At 37.1% G+C, this 20665-nt stretch overlaps 1 protein-coding gene across 2 annotated transcripts in view; it reads left to right on the top strand.

Moving 5' to 3' along the window:
- CNTN3 (contactin 3) overlaps positions 1–20665 on the top strand; it is a 362517-nt gene that overhangs the window by 240685 nt on the left and 101167 nt on the right. For both annotated transcript variants that reach the window (XM_047779257.1, XM_047779251.1), the window contains exons 6-10: positions 11197–11400; positions 12872–12974; positions 13502–13686; positions 17391–17527; positions 18661–18790. In XM_047779257.1, coding sequence (XP_047635213.1) covers positions 11197–11400; positions 12872–12974; positions 13502–13686; positions 17391–17527; positions 18661–18790 — 759 coding nt within the window. The remainder of the gene's footprint in view (positions 1–11196; positions 11401–12871; positions 12975–13501; positions 13687–17390; positions 17528–18660; positions 18791–20665) is intronic.

Here is a 20665-nt window from a genome sequence, read left to right as displayed (position 1 = left end):
CGTATTTCTGTATACCAGCAATGAAATATTGGAAAAGGAATACAAAAATACAATAGCTTTTAAAATTGCACCTCACAAAATCAAATACCTCGGAATACGCCTGACCAAGGAGGTAAAGGACCTATATGCTGAGAACTATAAAATTTGATCAAAGAAATTAAAGAAGATGTAAAGAAATGGAAAGATATTCCCTGTTCCTGGATTGGAAAAATCAATATTGTAAAAATGGCCATACTACTCAAAGCAATCTACACATTCAGTGCAAGCCCTATCAAATTACCCATGACATTTTTCACACAACTAGAACAAACAATCCAAACATTTATATGGAACCACAAAAGACCCAGAATTGCCAAAGCAATCCTGAGAAACAAAAACCAAGCAGGAGGCATAACTCTCCCAGACTTCACGAAATATTACAAAGCCACAGTCATCAAAACAGTGTAGTACTGGTACCAAAACAGACAGACAGACCAATGGAACAGAATAGAGAACCCAGAAATAAACCCTGACACCTAGGGTCAATTAATCTTTGACAAGGGAGGCAAGAACATCAAATGGGAAAAAGAAAGTCTTTTCAGCAAGCATTGCTGGAAACCTGGACAGCTGCATGCAAATCAATGAAATTAGAACACACCCTCACACCATACACAAAAATAAACTCCAAATGGCTGAAAGACTTAAATATACGACAGGACACCATCAAACTCCTAGAAGAAAACATAGGCAAAACACTCTCTGACATCAACATCATGAATATTTTCTCAGGTCTGTCTCCCAAAGCAACAGAAATAAGAGCAAAAATAAACCAATGGGACCTAATCAAACTGAAAAGCTTTTGCACAGTAAAGGAAACCAAAAAGAAAACAAAAAGACAACTTACAGAATGGTGGAAAATAGTTTCAAATGATGCAACTGACAAGGGCTTAATCTCTAGAATATACAAGCAACTTATACAACTCAACAGCAAAAAAGTCAATCACCCAATGGAAAAATGGGCAAAAGACCTGTTTAGACATTTCTCCAAGGAAGATATACAGATGGCCAACAAGCACATGAAACAATGCTCGACATCCCTGATTATAAGAGAAATGCAAATCAAAACTACCATGAGATACCACCTCACACCAGTCACAATGGCCATCATTAATAAAGTCCACTAATAACAAGTGCTGGAGGGTTGTGGAGAAAAGGGAACCCTCCTGCACTGTTGGTGGGAATGTAAACTGGTACAGCCACTATGGAGAAGAGTATGGAGGTACCTTAGAAATCTATACATTGAACTACCATATGACCCCGCAATCCCACTCTTGGGCATATATCTGGACAAAAGTTTCCTTGAAAAAGACACATGCAACCGCATGTTTATTGCAGCACTATTCACAATAGCCAAGACATGGAAACAACCCAAATGTCCATTGACAGATGATTGGATTCGGAAGAAGTGGTATATATACACAATGGAATACTATTCAGCCATAAAAAAGAATGGCATAATACCATTTACAGCAACATGGATGGAACTAGAGACTGTCATCCTGAGTAAAGTAAGTCAGAAAGAGAAAGACAAATACCATATGATATCACATATATCTGGAATCTACTATACGGCACAAAGGAACCTTTCCATAGAAAAGAAAATCATGGACTTGGAGAATAGACTTGTGGCTGCCTGGGGGGGAGAGGGAGGGAGTGGGAGGGATCAGGAGCTTGGGGTTATCAGATACAACTTGGAATGGATTTATAAGGATATCCTGCTGAGTAGCATTGAGAACTATTTCTAGATACTTATATTGCAACAGAACAAATGGTGGGAAGAAAAAATGTATACATGTAAGTGTAACTTGGTCCCCATGCTGTACAGCGGAAAAAGAAATTAATTAAAATTTAAAAAAATAAATAAATAATGCAGAGTTTGAAATAGAGCAGGAATTACCAACATGTAACACAGAGGCATGAAGTAAGGAAATGCTATTAGAAAAATGGGCCCCTAAAATTCACTTAACAAAGATTTGCCACAGACTTTTAATCTGGAAAAAAAAATGGAGTATCTGCAGAACAAAAAAAGAGAGAGACTCAATTAAATGATGTATGCCTTTACACATGTCTTTTTTGGCATAGCAAGCAGGGAATTGTGAGGTAGTCTAAAAGCTTTTTTTTTGATTCTGTGATGTATCGCTCTTCAAAAAACCTGCAAAGTACTATCTATATTTGACTTGAACCTAAGATTTCTGTTATGAAATCTCCAGAGCATATCCTTTAGTGCCAAAAGAAATTGGCATTTATAAAGCCCTACAGATTTGAAGGAAGGAAATCGCCTTTAATGATTGATTTCTTAGGGTATTGTTTTTGTTATCAGCTTTGTACATCCTGCCATAATCAAATATTTATTTGACTTGGCGTCATTTTATTGTGGTCTGATTTATTTGATTCATTTTATTAATCAAGTGATTTAGGACTATTTTAGTAGTATAATTTATAACAAAACCACCACTTTTTAAAATCTGTAATTCAGGAAAGCTGGATCATATCCTTTTTTTGTTTGTTTTTGTTTTTTTTATGGCCACACCCAAGGCACATGGAGGTTCCCAGGCTAGGGGTTGAATCAGAGCTACAGCTACTGGCTTATCCCACTGCCACAGCAATGAAGGATTCAGGCTGCAAATGTGACCTACACCACACCTCACAGAAATGCCGGATCCTTAACCCACTGAGTGAGGCCAGGGATTGAATCTGTGTCCTCGTGGATATTAGTCAGATTCGTTTCCACTGAGCCAGGATGGAAACTCCTGAAGACCCAATTTTAAATATTTTTTCAAAGGTATCTTAGTATTTTTTAAAAGGTATTTAAAACTCTGTTGTGATGATGACCAGTTTGCTGTGTTAATAATGGTAGATAGTAATCCTTTTTGTGTAGGTGTATATGATAGAGTGTAGGTTTGTGTTTGTATTTGTGTGTGTATATTTGTGTTTGTGTGAGAAAGAGAGAAACTTTAATTTCTCCAGCTTCCTGAGAATTCATTTATTGTCCCCAGTAAGAAGACACTTTGATTTGGCAAGATGACTTCAGCTTCTGGTAATAACTTTATTTCTATATACTGGTAAAAATGAACATTCATTCTGCTTTAAAAAAAATCATCTATATGGCAAGAAGAGAAATATCAGGTCCCCATGACATATTTTAAGGAAATAGTTTAATTTTCACACAAGAAAATGAGACAATGAGGAATGGACAGAGGTATTGTGATGCTGCTCCTTTATTCACTAGTCCTTAATTATTTCATTTATTTTAGTGCACATTTTCCCCAGTCATAGACTTCTTTTGTATCATTGCAACCCAATGAAGTCCCTCTCTGGAATTAGCTTCTGAGAGTTGATGTGGAAATTATAACCCAAAAGCATCACCTTTGGATTCATTAAATGGTGGGCTTCCTGTAGTTAGCTTGTACTAAAGAAAATTTCCATTTTGCAAGGGCAGTGGAAATTTTGCATATCATTTTAATAAGCAGGGCAGGTCAATCAAATTATAATTGGTTCCAATTAGCACTCCCATGAGCTGTAGGATTCTTTACCTTCTCCTGGACAGCACTTAAAAAGAAAATGTTATTTACTGTCACTGAAGTCATAAAAAAAATGTCCATTATTCAGTACAAATGATGAAGCAAATGCAAACCTGGCCAGAGGGCTTTGGCATATATTTAAGATCTGTGCACCAAAATGCAGATTGTATCAAGCGTAGAGGTATGCAAAACGTGTTTATTACAAAGCATTCAAAGCATTTTCTTTCTTTCTTTCTTTCTTTCTTTTTTTTTTTTTTTGGTCTTTTTGCCTTTTCTAGGGCCACTCCCTCGGCATATAAAGTTCTCAGGCTAGGGGTCTAATCAGAGCTGTAGCTGCCAGCCTACACCACAGCCACAGCAACACTAGGTCCCAGCCGTGTCTGTGATCTACACCACAGCTCACGGCAATGCCAGATCTTTAACCCACTGAGCAAGGCCAGGGATCGAACCTGCAACCTCATGGTTCCTAGTCAGATTCGTTAACCACTCTGCCATGACGGGAACTCCCCAAAGCATTTTCTTTTAGCTGTACAGGCAGGTCTTGGCAATAAAGCTTCCATGTCTGCAGCATTGGGGGTTTGAGCTTATCTTAAAATTGCTTTCTAACATTTCTAGGGTCTATGAATCCATGAGCTCCTTTGAAAAGATATATATATATATGGCCGCACCTGAGGTATATGAAAGCTCCCGGTCTAAGGGGTCATATCAGAGCTGTGCTGCATGCACGCCTATGCCACAGCCAGGGCAACACAGGATCCAAGCTGGATCTACAACCTACACTGCAGCTGGCGGCAACACCAGATCCTTAACCTACTGAGCAAGGCCAGGGCTCTAACCCGTATCCTCATGGAGACTATGCTGTGTTCTTAACCTGTTAAGCCACAATAGGAACTCTTGAAAAAGTATATTTTTATAATAAAAATGAGGAATCCAAGAAGAAATGCATTATATTCTCAAAGGCTCTTTTATCTTAAGTTCCAACAATACCATTTTGGAGCTCACTTCCTGAGTTTCATCAGTATATCAGCAAGTCCACATACAGACTAGAGGATGAGTAACTGCATTTTGGGTCTGTAGCATGAAGGTCATGTCTTCTTCATAAAGCATCACAATAACTCCCTCCTGTTCTCATTAGATATCATCTTCTCTAGTGAAAGTCTGAAGCATTTTATGTAGCAGTGTCCTGCTTTTTTTCGCTTCCTTGCACAGGAGAAATGTTGGTAAATGCCTTTGCTAGTCCATCTCTTCAGTTACCCGAAGTCATTGTTGGGCATCAGGTATTGAGTGCCATTGAAATTGACCTCCACTTGTATTCCCTCACCTTGAAATTTCTTTGCAGCAAGGAGGCAATCCCACCAAAATAACTTGCAGTAAGGATGGGGGGGGAGATTCATGGGGAAAATAAATAAAATTTCTTCATAAAGAAAAGGAAGAATGCATATATACAAACAAAATATGAAATAGCCTCTAGAGGGCAGTGCCCATTTCAACATCAGCAGACATGGAGGAAAGACTTGGGCACCTTAACAGTTTTAGCAGCCTCAGCACCAGGAAAGAGATGAAGGCACTTGTTAGGAGAGGAGCTTCCCTGGCAGAATCGTTAAAAATGTAGACAAGGATGGCAGTGCTGTCAAGTCAGAATGTGGAAAAAGTTGCGAGTACCCACTGAACATACTCCCGTTCCTAAAAGAATAGAACCAAAGTGAAGGTCACAGAACTGCATTATTCCTTGGAAGCTTCCATAACGCAATGGAAATGGCTCTTGCATGTTCCCTAATGGTAGCGACTGCAGTAAGAGAGAAAAACAAATAAACAGGGAGTGCAAGAGGCTAACAGATCACATAGGCTTTGGAAAATCTTTTTTTCCAAAGGTGGGATGACATGACAGCCCTAGAAAGAAGAGAGGAGTAAAAGCAAATCAGATAGCTAAGGGATTGCCAAATGCATCATTTGGTCTAGTGATAATAGTAACATAGAATAAGAGTCAACAATTTTTTCTTAAAAGGTCAGATAAATATTTTAGGCTTCAAGGGCCGTATAGTCTTGGTGGCAGCTACTCACTCTGCTCTTACAGCATGAAGGCAGCCAGAGCCCATACCAGTCTAGTTGGTGTGAGCAGGTTCCAAAACTGTATCTTACAAAGCAAACAGCAGACTGGGCTTAACCCCTCGCCATTCCTTGCTGACCCCTGGCCTCTCTAGTATGAAAGGAGGAAAGAAGAGTCATCTTTATTGTTTTCCCTCCCCGTTTCTTGTTCTCCTAATCTTGGGACCATCACAGGCCAGGCTCGTTACTACTTTAAAGCAAAATGGCTTAGGCAGACATTTATGAGCTAAACAAGAAGAGCAATATAAATAATACTGTCACCAAAAAAAAGGACTTACAAAACAGCTTTTGAGGAGTTCCCTAGAGGGCTTAGTGGTTAAAGAGTAGGCATTGTCACTGCTGTGGCTCAGGTCTGATCCCTGCATGCCTTGGGCGTGGCCAAACAAAAACCGGCTTTTGAAAGACAAGACACCGAACTATTGTTTGAAACTTAAATTATCTTCGACTTTCTACATCACTTTAGATATTTAACTATATACTATGTCCCAGACCCTCCATCCATGCAGTGCCATGTGTAAGCTCCACAGGGACGTTTCCTTCCCAAATGTAGGAATCAGTGACAAAAATCTTGAGTGACATCAAGCAAGATTTCACGCCCTCTTAAGTGTTTTTTTTAAAGTAGGTCACACTTTCTATTGGCAGCACAAAATATCACCAAAGTTACTTGCACATGTTTGCCCAGCTGCAGTTTTGTTTGACAGAATTTCTTCTAGAAAATGCCTGTACAAAAGATTAAATGTCCCTCATAATAGAATTTTATAATGGAACTAGAAATAAAGCCTTAAATGTCAGTAGTATGTGTATTAATGTATCTCTAGGTAAACACTAAAATGACATATTGCATGTTAAATTGACTGGCCTTATACTTAAGTGACCTGGGAAGCCATGTGACTGGAGGAGTGATGTCATCCATCAAATACTAATTTTGAGAAAGTGTTTCACTACTGCATTTTGTTAGTTTATGGCTTTGATTGGTAAAACCTCTTTGTTCTATAATAAAAAATATTTCACATTCCTAATTCATGTAGCTTTATTAATAGAAAACCCAGCAGCCCAGATGTTTTGGCATAATATACTTGTGATTTACATGAGAGGTTAGGAAAGGTTTTGTAAAGCCTTGCTTGTTTGAGTATATAAAATTATCATTTTTATTATAGCTTTGTATTTATCATCATGCATAAATGATGTTGAAAAATCTCCAAAGAATGCTGATTTGATATATATTTTACCTTGCCCTACACAATTAACATTTATTGCAAATGCGGATTTTTATGATGAATAAAATTCTGATAGTATTACAGCAGGTATTTTTTAACTTTTTTCAGAATGCAACAAATCACTTAATCCTCTAATGTTTTCAATCAGAGTGATGCCATATATATTTTAACACAGACATGCAGGCAATAAATGTAACATTGCAGATTTTCTCTCTCTTCACTCTGACATAAAAGTTATAGTTTGTTCCATCTCAATGAGAAAGACTGTAAAGAAAGTTAGGTCGGTGCTACAGAATTCTGTGTACCTTTTAAAACAGTGGATCCCGTATGAAATACAGGTTTGATTTCTTTCTGTAAGTCTTCAAGGGTCCAAATCTTTGGAAGGAATGATCGATCACTAATTCATTTGCTTTGGGGTTTACCCTTGTAGTTTGATATCTCTTTTGGAATTACCCCTCCCCAACTGTATTGATCTCATAAGCAGATTATATCAAATCTAATTCCTACTTGGATATTCTCAGTGCAGTCTCTCTCCCTTTTTTTTGTTTTGTTTTGTTTTGTTTTGTTTTGTTTTGGCTCTGGTTGTTTGCTTTCCTTTGCAAATTGTATCTCTAGCATTTAGTATTGTACCCAACACAGAATGAACACTTCGTTGTTCGCTGTCATCCTTGTTTCTATTAGTTTCCTGTTGCTGCTGTGACAGATCACCACAGATTTTTGGGCTCACGACATCACAAATTTACTATCTTACAGTTCTGCAGGTCAGGAGTCTGAGGAAGAGGAAAAATAGTTTTCTCTCTATCCTTCTGGGCACTTGGGAAAGACCTTCCTGTAATAAAAGATTAACAGGAGAAAAACAAACAGAATTTTAATACACATATACACACATACATAATACATATGAGATACCCATGAAACTGAGGAACTCCTTGAAATGGCCCAAGCCACCACTTTAAATAACATCTTCACATAAAAGACTTAAGATATGGTGTGGGGTTGGGGGGCAAAGCCAATATGGAAGGTGATCAAGAAACATAAAGGTAAAGTGGTTATGCAGATTCAACTCCACCGAGTTCCTTGAGTTTTAAGGGAATCCTGCAGAAGGGGCCACATGAACATCCCAGGGGAGCTCCGTTAGCTGGTAGCAGTCCGAGGCAGCATAGACACAGCACGCATGCGCTAGCCGATTTGAGGCCGTCAGGTACCACGTTGTGTGCAGTAGGTCCTTCTGAAATGAGACCTGAGTGGATACCTCTTTGTCTGCCACAGTCCCCTCTTTGATTCTTACACACTCACTTCCTCATGCTTATTTTCAGAGTGGCCTTAAAATGATTCTAATTTTGACTTCCGTCCCTTCTCTTAAAAGTCAACTTCTCTTTTAAAAATCAACTTCTCTTAATCAGTCATTACTAGGTCACAGAGGCAAAGCCATCACAATAGCTCTATAACAATATAATAATAGTAGAATATTTAGGTAGTATCAGTATCAATTTGGAATTGAAAGAAATATGACAAATGAAGCCTTCCTTTATTGAAACATTTTCAATCAAAATTATGTATGTAATATTTATTCCATGCTATTGCATGTAGTTTATGTTAATGCATTCTCCTTGCTACATAATATTTTCTTATATGAATTTATTAGATTTTTAGGTTTTCTGAATCTGAATCGCTTACTGCCATCAGCCATTCTCATTTAGTATAAATTAGTTTAATAAGATGAACTTAATCTTTTTTTTTCTTTTTAGGGCTGCACCTGCAGCATATGGATGCTCCCAGGCTAGGGTCAAATCCAAGCTGCAGCTGCCAGCCTACATCACAGCCACAGCAACACTGGATCCACTGAGTGAGGCAAGGGATCGAAACCACATCCTCATGGATACTAGTCAGGTTCTTAACCTGCTGAGCCACAGTGGGAACTCCCTGACTTATTCTTAATACCCAGCTAAGATCTGTTATGTTAGGGAATAGTAGAAGTTTTACTCTCCCTGGATAAAAGGTAGAGGTATGGTTATATTAATTTCATGGCTAGAACAATTTGAAAAGCAGAATAAGATTGCTCTGCTTTCTTTAAAGCGAGATGAGGTTATGGGGGCCTGAGGGATGTTTGGGGAGGACTGGATGGGTGCTTGCAGCCACCAGAAGAGCCTAAAGGACCATTGCTTTGACAGCTGTCAGTTTTAATAATTGTAGTTCAATTAAGCCTACTTTACCAGCATTCTTTAACCCTGTGGTTTAGTAACTGCAAGAGAAAGCACCATGAGAGCAGGCATGAGACCAACTGCAGAGTGGACATTTGAGATACAGTTTTTTCGTACAATCCCAACAAGCAACTTAAGATTTCACAACCTATCATGTGACTGATTGGAATTTCATGAAACCCTCTACTGATATGATAGCACAATGTAAAGATCAATTCCATATTACAAATGCTTGTTTCTGAACATCTGCACCATATGATATGCCATTGAATTGCTAACCTTTGGAATCATCAAACGTTGTCATTTGCTTTAAAGGTGGAAGGGGACAGTCAGGTTTCCTTTCCACCAGGTACTTAACTCTCTTTACCTTGTTTGCCTTTCATATACTCTTCACTCCACCGGGAAAACTTGCATCCCTTCATGTCAGAATATCCTCCTGTCCTTTAAGAATGTAACCTCTCCTTCCTCTGAATGGTCCATCAGTTCTCAGAATGTTACCACTCCTTCCTCTGAAACCCAAGAGTAATTCTCACCCAGTCGTGACACGCTGTCTCATTCTTATTTGTAAGCTGACTTGTTGTCCCCCTCTACCAAGTGGAAAGACCCTTCACCACTGGAATTATGCTTTAAATCCATTTTTGAACTTGTTATTCATTAAGTTGATTTTATTCATATATTTTCTAAAACTTCTTTTGGAAAAGCTTTACAGTATGAACCCGTGCAATAAGATTAATGAATTTGTAAAAGAAAATAGAGCCACAGAAAGGATTCAAGCCAACTATGATAGCTCTACTTCAATAAAAACTTGCTTATGGGAGTTACCGTCGTGGCGCAGTGGTTAACGAATCCGACTAGGAACCATGAGGTTGCGGGTTCGGTCCCTGCCCTTGCTCAGTGGGTTAAGGGTCCGGCGTTGCCGTGAGCTGTGGTGTAGGTCGCAGACGCGGCTCGGATCCCGAGTTGCTGTGGGTCTGGCGTAGGCTGGTGGCTACATCTCCGATTCGACCCCTAGCCTGGGAACCTCCATATGCCGCGGGAGCGGCCCAAGAAATAGCAAAAAAAGACCAAAAAAGACAAAAAAAAAAGAACTTGCTTACGAAAAGTATAGGTATCTAAATAATTTTCTTTAGTCCTCATTAATGCAGAGAAGAACCAGAGTTTCTTTGGAAAAAGTTGTTTTACCTTGATCTCAAAGTTCAAGAAAATCTAATTTTGAACTTTACAAAGGAGATAGTAGCATGATTTTACCTTCATTAACTCAACAAATATTTATTGATGACTGCTAAATGTTGGGAATGTTTTAATTTACTAACTTAGGAAGAGGCAGGTTGACAGGATAAAAATCGACATTACTTGTGTACTCGATGATGGAGAACAGATAATATATAAGTACATGCAAAGTGATATGTACTTTAAGTAATTTAAGCCTGCCAGTGCTCTATATGGAAACACTCACTCAGAGGACAAGGGTTAAGAAAGACTTCTCTGAGGAAGTTATTCCTAAGGTTGGAATCAAGCTTTGAAAAATATTTGAAAGTTGTTATGTAATGGGGCTGGTGTTGAAAGGGAGGAAGCCAAAGAGTAGACAGAGAAGAAGGATGCTGCAGCATATGCAAAGACCCAGATGCAAGGAGAGGGATTTGGGCTTCTCAGATGCTAAGACTCAAAGTAGGACCTAGCCATGCAGAGTCCCACTTTCAAATTAAGTAGGTTCACATTATTCCAGAGACAGAATTATTATTTTGTATCTGAAAGTGTTATGTCAGGAGTTGACGTGATGAGATTGGTAATTTTGAAAGATCATAAAACATGTAGTGTGGAGATACAAATTAAAAGGGAGTAAGACTGAAGCCAGAGGGACTTGTTAGGAGGATCTGGAGTAGTGTTAATGATGACAGTAATAATATTGCTCCCACAAGAATGCTAATCAGCAGTGACCTCCATAATAATGCAGAAGGAACACCACCTCATTTTGTATAACTGTCTCTTTTCGTGACCTGCAGTAAAAACACTCAGCATTGCTTTGCAGTAGAGATGATTTTGGATATTTCTGATATACGGTGGACAACTTTCTTTCTTGATGGAGTTTCTTTTCTCCAAATATTTTTTTAGAACTATCATATGCTTGGATCTTCAATGAATATCCATCATTTGTGGAAGAAGATAGTCGGAGATTTGTCTCGCAAGAGACAGGCCACCTCTACATAGCCAAAGTGGAGACGTCTGATGTGGGAAATTACACGTGTGTGGTGACTAGTACAGTGACAAATGCCAGAGTGCTGGGCTCCCCAACTCCTTTGGTGCTACGGTCTGATGGTAGGAAATATTTCAGTGGGCAATTCTAAGTGGAAATATTGTTATGAATACAAGAAGAAATAAATTGGGAAAAGTGAAAAGTATATCCTGATGAATTAATCATTTTGTTTTTTCCAGAACAAAATATATTTATAAGCAAATGGCTAAAATGATTCCACCAACCATGGGTCCCTGTACATAATTCTTATTCAAGACCAGCTTCATAATTTCCAGGGAACAGTGCAGAATGAAAATAAGGAGCCACTTGTTCAAAAATTATAAAGAATTTCAAGATGGTAGCCTGGGTTTCACATTGTATTCCCATGAAGTCACCTGTCCTAACTTTTGCAAACTTGAGGTTTTTAAAGCTCTTAATATTTGGTAATAGGCTAAACAAAATATTCCTCTAAATAAAACTAGAGGAAAAATATTTCCTGTAAATAAAATTAAAGGAAAAATGTGTACATTGGATCCCAGAAATTTATTCATCTTACTAAAGTTTATACCTTGACCAACAGCTCCCCTTTTCCTCTACCCCCTCCAGCATAGTGATTACAGTGATGCTGTATCACTACTTGAAATTTGCTTAGAGAGTAAATATTAAGTGTTCCTTCTACAAAATTGTTTTAAATTTTTAAAATTGAAAATGATAACTATGTGAGGTGTTAAATATGTTAGCTGACTGATGTAATCATTTTACAATGTATATGAAGTCATCACACTGTACACCCTAAAAAATCATATGGTACAACCTAAATATATATAATTTTTATTTGTCAGTTATACCTCAATAAAGCTGGAGGTGAATAAAAGGAAAAATATGTGTTTCTTCAGCCCCTTGACTGTTTCTAGGAGCCTGTCAGTAGCAGAGGAAGCAGATTTGTAAGCATAGGTAACTGTCCCAGGTACACAAATCTCCATCTCATACAGCACAGTGCAATGAACACAAAGTATTGAAACACTTCTTTCCAGGCAGTTGTAATTGAATTTGACCTTTCCCATTTATTTAGTTACCATTCTTGTCTCCAGAGATCCATTTAATAAGTTTAAGATTGGTGTCTATGCTACCAAGGTACCATTACGTAAATTGCCTCCCATAATTTTTGATCTTCAGAATATTTTAAGAAATCATAATACGTTGTATATTTCACTTTGACCAGAAATATCCAAATTGAATACAGAATAAAAAAGCCTCCTGTTTATATAACGTAAAAAGCCTAGTGGTTTTCTCGGAACTGCTCTTTAAGTGGTAACTTATGAATTACCAGAATCCAAAGTTCCCAGATGTTTGTTAATGTTACATGTTTGGCCCAAGGCTGTGCTGCTTCTAGAAGTACCTACCAGATGGCTGGTGAGAAATTTAAATTATTAGGAGGAATTAGTTCAAAATGGAGCCAAAAAAACAAAAAAGTTAAAAAAGATTTATTTAAGAAAAATGGGACAATTCCAAAGAAAACATAGAAACTATTAACTTTGTATTCTGGATTTACAGGTGTGATGGGTGAATATGAACCAAAAATAGAAGTTCAGTTTCCAGAAACTCTACCAGCAGCTAAAGGTTCAACTGTGAAATTGGAATGTTTTGCCCTTGGAAAGTAAGTTTTATAACATTTACTCCAATATGCTGAAAATTAGGTTTTTGTAAGAGATCAAGATAGTTTTTGACAGACTCTTCGTTTCCTTGTTTTCTAAAATTTTCCTTCATTTAGAAGCAAAGGAAAAATAAAGTACAAAGGAAATGCACATATATAATTTAGTTTGAAACTTTAAAGGCAATTTGCAGAAAATGACTATGCCTGCCTAATTTCATAAACTAAATTGGTGTTATTTTTCTTTTTGTTTGTTCATTTGTTGTGTCATAATACAGTGGGTATGCATTAGACCTTTTTCTCTAGACTGTGAATTAACTTGAGTAAATGCACAGTTGATTTTATTAAAATATCAACTTAAAGAGATAAACCTTTGCATCAGTTTTATGTAATTGACAGCCTGATGCCTCACTCTGCTTTTGAAAACCTATTCCTTTTTTGCTCTATCTTAACAAAAGTTTTATTTTATCAAGCCTAAAAGGCTTCCAGACATCTGTTTAACACAGCAAATAACTAGATAATTTTTTTCTTAGCCCTGTACCTCAGATTAATTGGAGAAGAAGTGATGGGCTGCCTTTCTCCAATAAAATTAAATTGCGGAAGTTCAGTGGTGTGCTCGAAATCCCCAACTTCCAACAGGAAGATGCAGGTTCCTATGAATGCATTGCTGAGAATTCACGAGGAAAAAATGTTGCCCGGGGGCGTCTCACTTATTATGGTGAGCCTTCACTTGAGTGTATTGGATTTTTAGCTTTTGCTCTCTCTATAGATTGTTACAGGGGTCGGAGGGGGTGTGTAGGTGATTTTAGCAGAATCCCAATGTCCAACTTGTTCTCTTATACATTTTGTTAAATGGGGATAAATATTTATCACAGAAGGAATTAAAGTTTTGCAGTGAATTTGGAAACATAATATATTCTTTCTGTACTTTTAACTGATTCATATGATAATGAAATATTCCACTTTTTTTCTTCTAAGAATAACCTTTTACTAACTTAACCATATCAAGAAGAGATCTCCTTACTGTCTCCACTCACCTCTAGAAAATGGGATTTTGTATCTTTCTTTAAGATCTTTACTAGGCAGAAAGAAACTGTGCTGGGAAAAATTGCAATTACTGCATTCGACAAAGCACATAAACTCAGGTTTACTTTCTGCTTCAGTATTATTCTGTCCTTTCCAATAACGTAAGTGTACTGTGTTCACTGCCTTTAATTTGTAATCACATTTATTTGATCTACTGCTCAGTTTGGGTAAGGAAAGCTTCATAATGTTACCTATATTTAGAGTCTATTTGTAGGAAAATCAGATTATCTTTTTTCAAAAATCTTTTTTCAAACCATTTTATTAAAAAAACATAGTAGGTTGTTTGATGAAAGCATGATTTAGAAAGTATAAGTGATTTTACAAAATGTATAATGAAATATGTGAAGAGGTTAAGCTCAGTGAATATGTATTTTCAGTTCAATCATTTGAGACATTGTAAAACTAATGCAAGTTGACCACTTTTGTGAAAGGCAAATTGTAATGTCTTCTATTGATTTTAGAAACTGGAAATTGATATCGTTTTCAATGCAAACTTGTATAGCATACACAAATGTTGCTGGGAGGGAAATGTTTGCCAAGAAACAAATATTAAAATTATAGATGTTATTATGACCCCCCACAAAAGAATGTGAAGTTTGCAAGCACATTATGTCTGATTAAATTGGCACTTATTTTATTGGAAGATTATAAGATCTGTCCAGAACAAAATGGAGACATGGTTTAATCGCATGAGTCATCCTGTGTTGTACTTTTCCCATCTCTTACATGATTAGGTTAGAACAGGAAGCCCCGAGTTGAAGTTTCCCAGAAGTCAAGTTCTGCATATTGGTGGGATAGCATGAAACTGAGTCGAGGGCACTTATTTCATGTCTTTGTATGGCTCTAAGTCCACTCCAAACAAGTCCTACCTTATTTTCTCCTTTCTGGGCAACCAGTACCTGACCAGGGTAAGAAGTGACCATAGCAGGAAAACATAGGATAACTATCTTTTAGCTGTGCAGAACAACAGACCTGCACAAATAATAAACACTTTTATGGCAGGAAATCCAAAGCTAAATTGGTGTTCAAGTGCCCTATCATCAGGCCCTGGCTGAGTTTCTCAGTGATGTTTTCTTTTTCTACCCTCATCTGTGTTTTCCCTTTCTCTATGTATTGGTTTTCCTCAAGGTCACAGCATGGCTACCAGCAGTGTCCAACACATTATTTCTTATCCATTCCTCTTTAAACATCTTGGAGTTGAATTCTCAAATCTCATTGGACGCACATTCACTCCTAAACCAATCACTAGCAGGGAGAATTGGCTTAAATAACTTAAGAGCCTCTTTTTGGAAGAGGAAATGTCAGATTTCCCTAGATTTTGTGGACAATATGAGGTGATGGAAGAGAGGATAATTCAATGAAAAATTAGGGTATCTTAGGAATAAAGAAGAGAGGTAATAGAGTTCCCTGGTGGGTCAGTGGATTAAGGATCTGGCATTGTCCCTGCAGTGGCTCAGGTCCTTGCTGTGGTGCAGGTTCAGTCCCTGGCCCAGGAGCTTCCACATGGCACTGATGTGGCAAATTAAAAAGAGGGAGAGAGAAAGGAAATGGATGCACAGTACACAACCATCGTCTACTATACTTAGTAATGGAGGTCTTAGTAAAAGAGGTAGACTGTTGCTCTAGTCCATTATGTAGATAACATCATATGTACCTAAGAAATAAATTAGATATTAATGAGATAGTTTCATGAAAGTCACTCTACAATTCTGGCTTAAGACTAGAACATTCAATAAGTGGAATATACTAACTCCATACCACATGATAGAATAAAGGAGGAATTACAATTAACATGGCAGTTGTAATCTCAGGATTGGCTTAATCCAATAAATTATCTTCCCATGTGCAAAAGAAGAGTAGCAAGAGAAGCTGCTGGAAATTTTTGCTACAAACCTCAGTCGAGGGATCATGCGTTAATTTATTTGCCTATTTGCCGTCTCATTCCACCTAGGCTAATAATTCCTGAAAAAATAAAATGTGTTTTTATATAGTGTAGAGAGGAATGATTTTGAACCAAACTCCTCTTCCAACTAGGCAAGTCATTTATATTTTTAAATAAACAAAATAAAGTAAAACCTAGGTACATTTTCTTTCAAAGCTAAATAGCTATATTTTCATTTCCATTTCATTTATTAAAAAAGAATAATTTTATAAGATAGAATTGGAAAGGCAGATCTTCCCATGGTTGAAATTAAATAGAAATAGATGAGCTGTTTCTCCGTATTGGGGATGCAGATGTGAGTCCTGCAGTACACAGCACATGCATAATGCACTGTGAATCCAGGAAGACATCCCACCTCCTAAACTTGGATGTAAGACCCAGGCTGAGAAGTGATTAAATATACTGTGAGTACTGAGTGACTTTCCTTGTAAGTGGTATGTTGCTTTCATCTATAAAATGGTTTTCTATGTATCTTTGAAAATGTAAGGAAAAATGATAAATCCACTTGAGGTCACTAATTTGCATACATAATTTAAGGTTGAACGAGTTCCTTCTTTTTCATAAAACAAGCATGTGATTCAAACTGAACCAATTTATCCATCATTCCCTGCTTTCATTTTAATTCACATGGAGGTCCATAAGATGCTCGCTGGTTGGTATTTAATTGAGCCGTTTCTTCCTTGAAAGAAATATGTTATTCCTCCGCTATAGAAGTTTCTCTTCAATGGATGTTTGTTTTTAGTGCATAATTAAGACTAGTATCTGCTCTCATTCACATACTGTCATCAATAGTGATCTCATAATTCAAAAATGCACTTGGAAAAACAGATCTATTTTGTGTACCTGCATTACTTTCTACTAACAGACATCTGAAGAGTGTATTACAGTGCCCCAAATTTTGCAGAGAAAGCATAATGAGTTTGGCTTAGGAAAGGGCAGATTGTACCATCTATCCTCAAATCTCAAAATGTTGCATATATCCCCTTAATAAAAATTTTGGGAATCAAATATAATTTTAGCTACTATGCTTACATTAATCTATTGCTTATTAGTCATATCCATTTATATTCATGTGGATAAAGTTTTTTGTTTTGTTTTTTTTAAATTAGGCCCACACTTGTGGCATATGGAAGTTCCCAGGCTAAGGGTCATATTGGAGCTGCAGCTGCCAGCCTACACCACAGCCACAGCTATGCAGGATCTGAACCACAGCTGTGATCTGTGTCATAGCTTGTGGCAATGCTGGATCCTTGACCCACTGAGTGAGGCCAGGGATCAAACCACATCTTCACGGATACTAGTTTGGTTCTTAACCTATTGAGCCACAATGGGAACTCCTATAAAGTATTTTTATTTGTGGATTGGTTTGAATTTTTTTTTTTTTTCCATTGCAGCAAAGCCTCACTGGGTTCAACTCATAAGAGATGTGGAAATAGCAGTGGAGGACAGTCTTTACTGGGAATGCCGGGCAAGTGGTAAGCCCAAACCCTCCTACCGGTGGTTGAAAAATGGAGAAGCCCTTGTCCTTGAGGTAAGGTAGCTTACCTGGTTAATCCTCCCACTCCCCACTTTTTGGTAAATAAATGTTTTCCCTGGTACCCAGTGCCCAAGTAGACTGTTGAGTTTGCACACATTCATCTGAACAGTTCATACCACGTTCATCTCAGAAGTGGTACGAAGGAAAAAAAAGATAAAATCAAATACTCAGTCTTCCAAGGAGGAAACATTTTCAATATTGAATTTCATTAGGAAAAGGGGATTTTGTGACTTTAGTCCATAAAATGATATACAGTCAACCCATGAGCAATGCAACTGTTTATCCTCATATAATTTACATTTTATCCTCCATGTCCTTGGTTTTTCGACATCCATGGATGCAACCAGCCAGAGCCTGTTGCTATTGAGAATATATATGCAAATAATTGGACCCCTGAAGTTCAAACCAGTGTTGTTCAAGGATCCACTGCACTATTGTTTTGGTTTCAAAACTAGAGAAGGCTTCACTTAAATGAAATGTAGAATGTAATTTCCTTTTTCCTGTTTGCTAATGTGGATGGCTTCTGGAGAATAAATGTATCGATTACTTGTTTACCTTGCTCCATGAGTACTTATTTTCTCAGTCACTTCTCTTCCCAAGCTATATAATTTTTGATCTTTAAAAAATTGTCTACTAATTCATGTCCCTTCAAATTTCTACCCAAAACCTTTCCTACTACCTAAAAACCCTTAATAAATGTGTTTCCCAGAACTCTTTCTAATACGCAGAATTTATAATGTCTTTAATTTGCATGATTTTAAAAAATGATGAAAAATAACCTTTCTAGTTGATGGTGTTGAAAACTTGGTACATTTTTTAAAGTCTGCAAACTTATCTACAGGAAAAAATGAAATGGTTGCAGTATTTTATATCTTGCTTTGTTATTTATTTTACTGTTATGCTTTTTGACTGAGTGATGTTTATGAGTATTTCCAAAGCCTTCCTGTTATGCTAAAATCAGTCTCACCATTTCAGATAAAGGAAAGGTTTAAATTTCATGTCAGATTGCTAATACTGTGAGGAAAATGAAGGAGATTTATATATGATTGAAATATATTCCATGGTTATTATATTTCTTCTTAAATGGTATATATGTTTATATGCAAGACATTTTTGTTTTCATCTAGGAGAGAATACAGATAGAAAATGGTGCACTTACAATATCAAACCTAAATGTGACCGATTCTGGCATGTTCCAGTGCATAGCAGAAAACAAGCATGGTCTCATCTATTCCAGTGCTGAGCTCAAGGTTGTGGGTAAGACTAATTTTTTCATCTTAATTTTTTTTTTGTAAATCCTCCATTTTTGGCAGAAGCAGAAATAATTACTTTTCACATTAGATTTCTAAATCTAATAACACCTTCTGTATTAACAGCAGAATCATGCAAGGTTTCTAATCAAGGCATACATAGCAATGATTTCTAAGGAAGAGCAGCAGTTATGGCCAGAATTAAGGCCCAAAGGTTGAAGTAGAGAAATCATAGGGACAATGTGTTGATCTGAAACATCCTTATCCACTAGTACAAACTAAGTGATACCTTTTAAGACGATAAGTGACTCTGGTGTTCTCTGTTGCTGATCCATAAACGTAAATATCAGAATTCATATCAATAGTGTATGGATCCAAAATGAATTATCTTTGTCTTTAATAACCTTGACGGAAGCATCAAGCATCAGGCACACTGAACCTTTAAGTAACTGAGGCTCAACTACTTGAAATTATGGATTATTTTCTTCTTCTTGTACTTTAGGTATAGAGAAGAAAGGAAATATATCATGCTTAGGGCAGTTGTCCAAAATAGCATTTAGAGGTGCACATGACTGAAAATTCAACCAAAACTGACAGAGCATAGCATAGTATATATAAATAAGAGAGAGAGAGAAAGGAAAGAAGGAAGGGGAGGAGAGGAAAAGAGGGAGGAAGGGATTTATTGTTCAATGTAGTTAAAATGGAGAATTTGGATTTCAGCTTGACTTGACCAGAGTTCAAACTTCATCACCATTATCAGGCTCCATATGATGGTTCCATTTTCATTACCACAGTCAATCTAATGGAAGAAGGACGGCTTTCCTAATTGCTCAAATAGAAGTCAGAGCCCTACATGTCATTGTCCCCATGTACCTGATTTGGGTCACATACCCATGGCTGGTCCAACCTAATGACTAGAAGGTTGGAAAGTTGTGATTGATCTAACCCAGTGTTCTTGTTAGGCATCTTGTTAAGTGTCTCATTCAAAAACACTGGTTAAAGAAAACAGGTCTCTCTTGATGCCTGGAAGTTAGAAATACATCATCTGTACCAGGACGACTAAAAGTTTGGAGGGGTAGATCATCAAATGAAAATCTGGCTAGTGCTATCCATGACAGAGAAGGAAGTTATTATTACAAAAAGAAAGCAGAATTTGCACATCTTAAATTGAAGAACTAACGTACTCTTGTATTAAATTAACCTGTGAGCCATAGTTCATTCATCTTTAAAATAGATAGTTCCCTACTCATTGTTGCATGGGGGTTTTGTATGGTGAAAATATGAAGCTATATTTTTTAAAAAAGATTTTATTGAAATATGAAGGTATTTTTGTCTTGTTTCTCTTAAAATTATTCTCTCACGATCTTAATACTTAAATCCAGTAATCTCTGGATAACATGTCTTCTTTATTTGCAATCTCATATATATATATACACACACACTATATATGCATATATACTGTATATACTATATCTGTTTTATATACCATATGTATATGTATGTATATATATATACATACACATATATATATAGTTAATTATAGTATAATTCATTGAATGATCTCCACTTATAAAAAATAAATTATTTTCCATGGGACATGCCAGAAGACAGAGGATTAGATATTTGGGGAAATGCACCAGGTTCTTTTTTTTGCTTTTGGGGGCCGAAGGTGCACCATACGGAAGTTGGCAGGCTAGGGGTCCAGTCGAAGCTACAGCTGCCAGCCTACACCATAGCCACAGCAACGGGGGATCCCAGCCACATCTGTTACCTACATCACAGCTCACGGCAATGCCAGATCCTTAACCTTAACCCCCTGAGCAAAGCCAGGGATCAAACCCACATCCCCATGAATCCTAGTTGGGTTTGTTACTGCTGAGCC

The sequence above is a fragment of the Phacochoerus africanus genome, chromosome 1 (assembly GCF_016906955.1).
Source record: "Phacochoerus africanus isolate WHEZ1 chromosome 1, ROS_Pafr_v1, whole genome shotgun sequence".
Taxonomy (NCBI): Eukaryota; Metazoa; Chordata; class Mammalia; order Artiodactyla; family Suidae; genus Phacochoerus; species Phacochoerus africanus.
The sequence above is the reverse complement of the archived record's forward strand: the minus strand, read 5'-3'. Positions and strand labels throughout refer to the sequence as shown.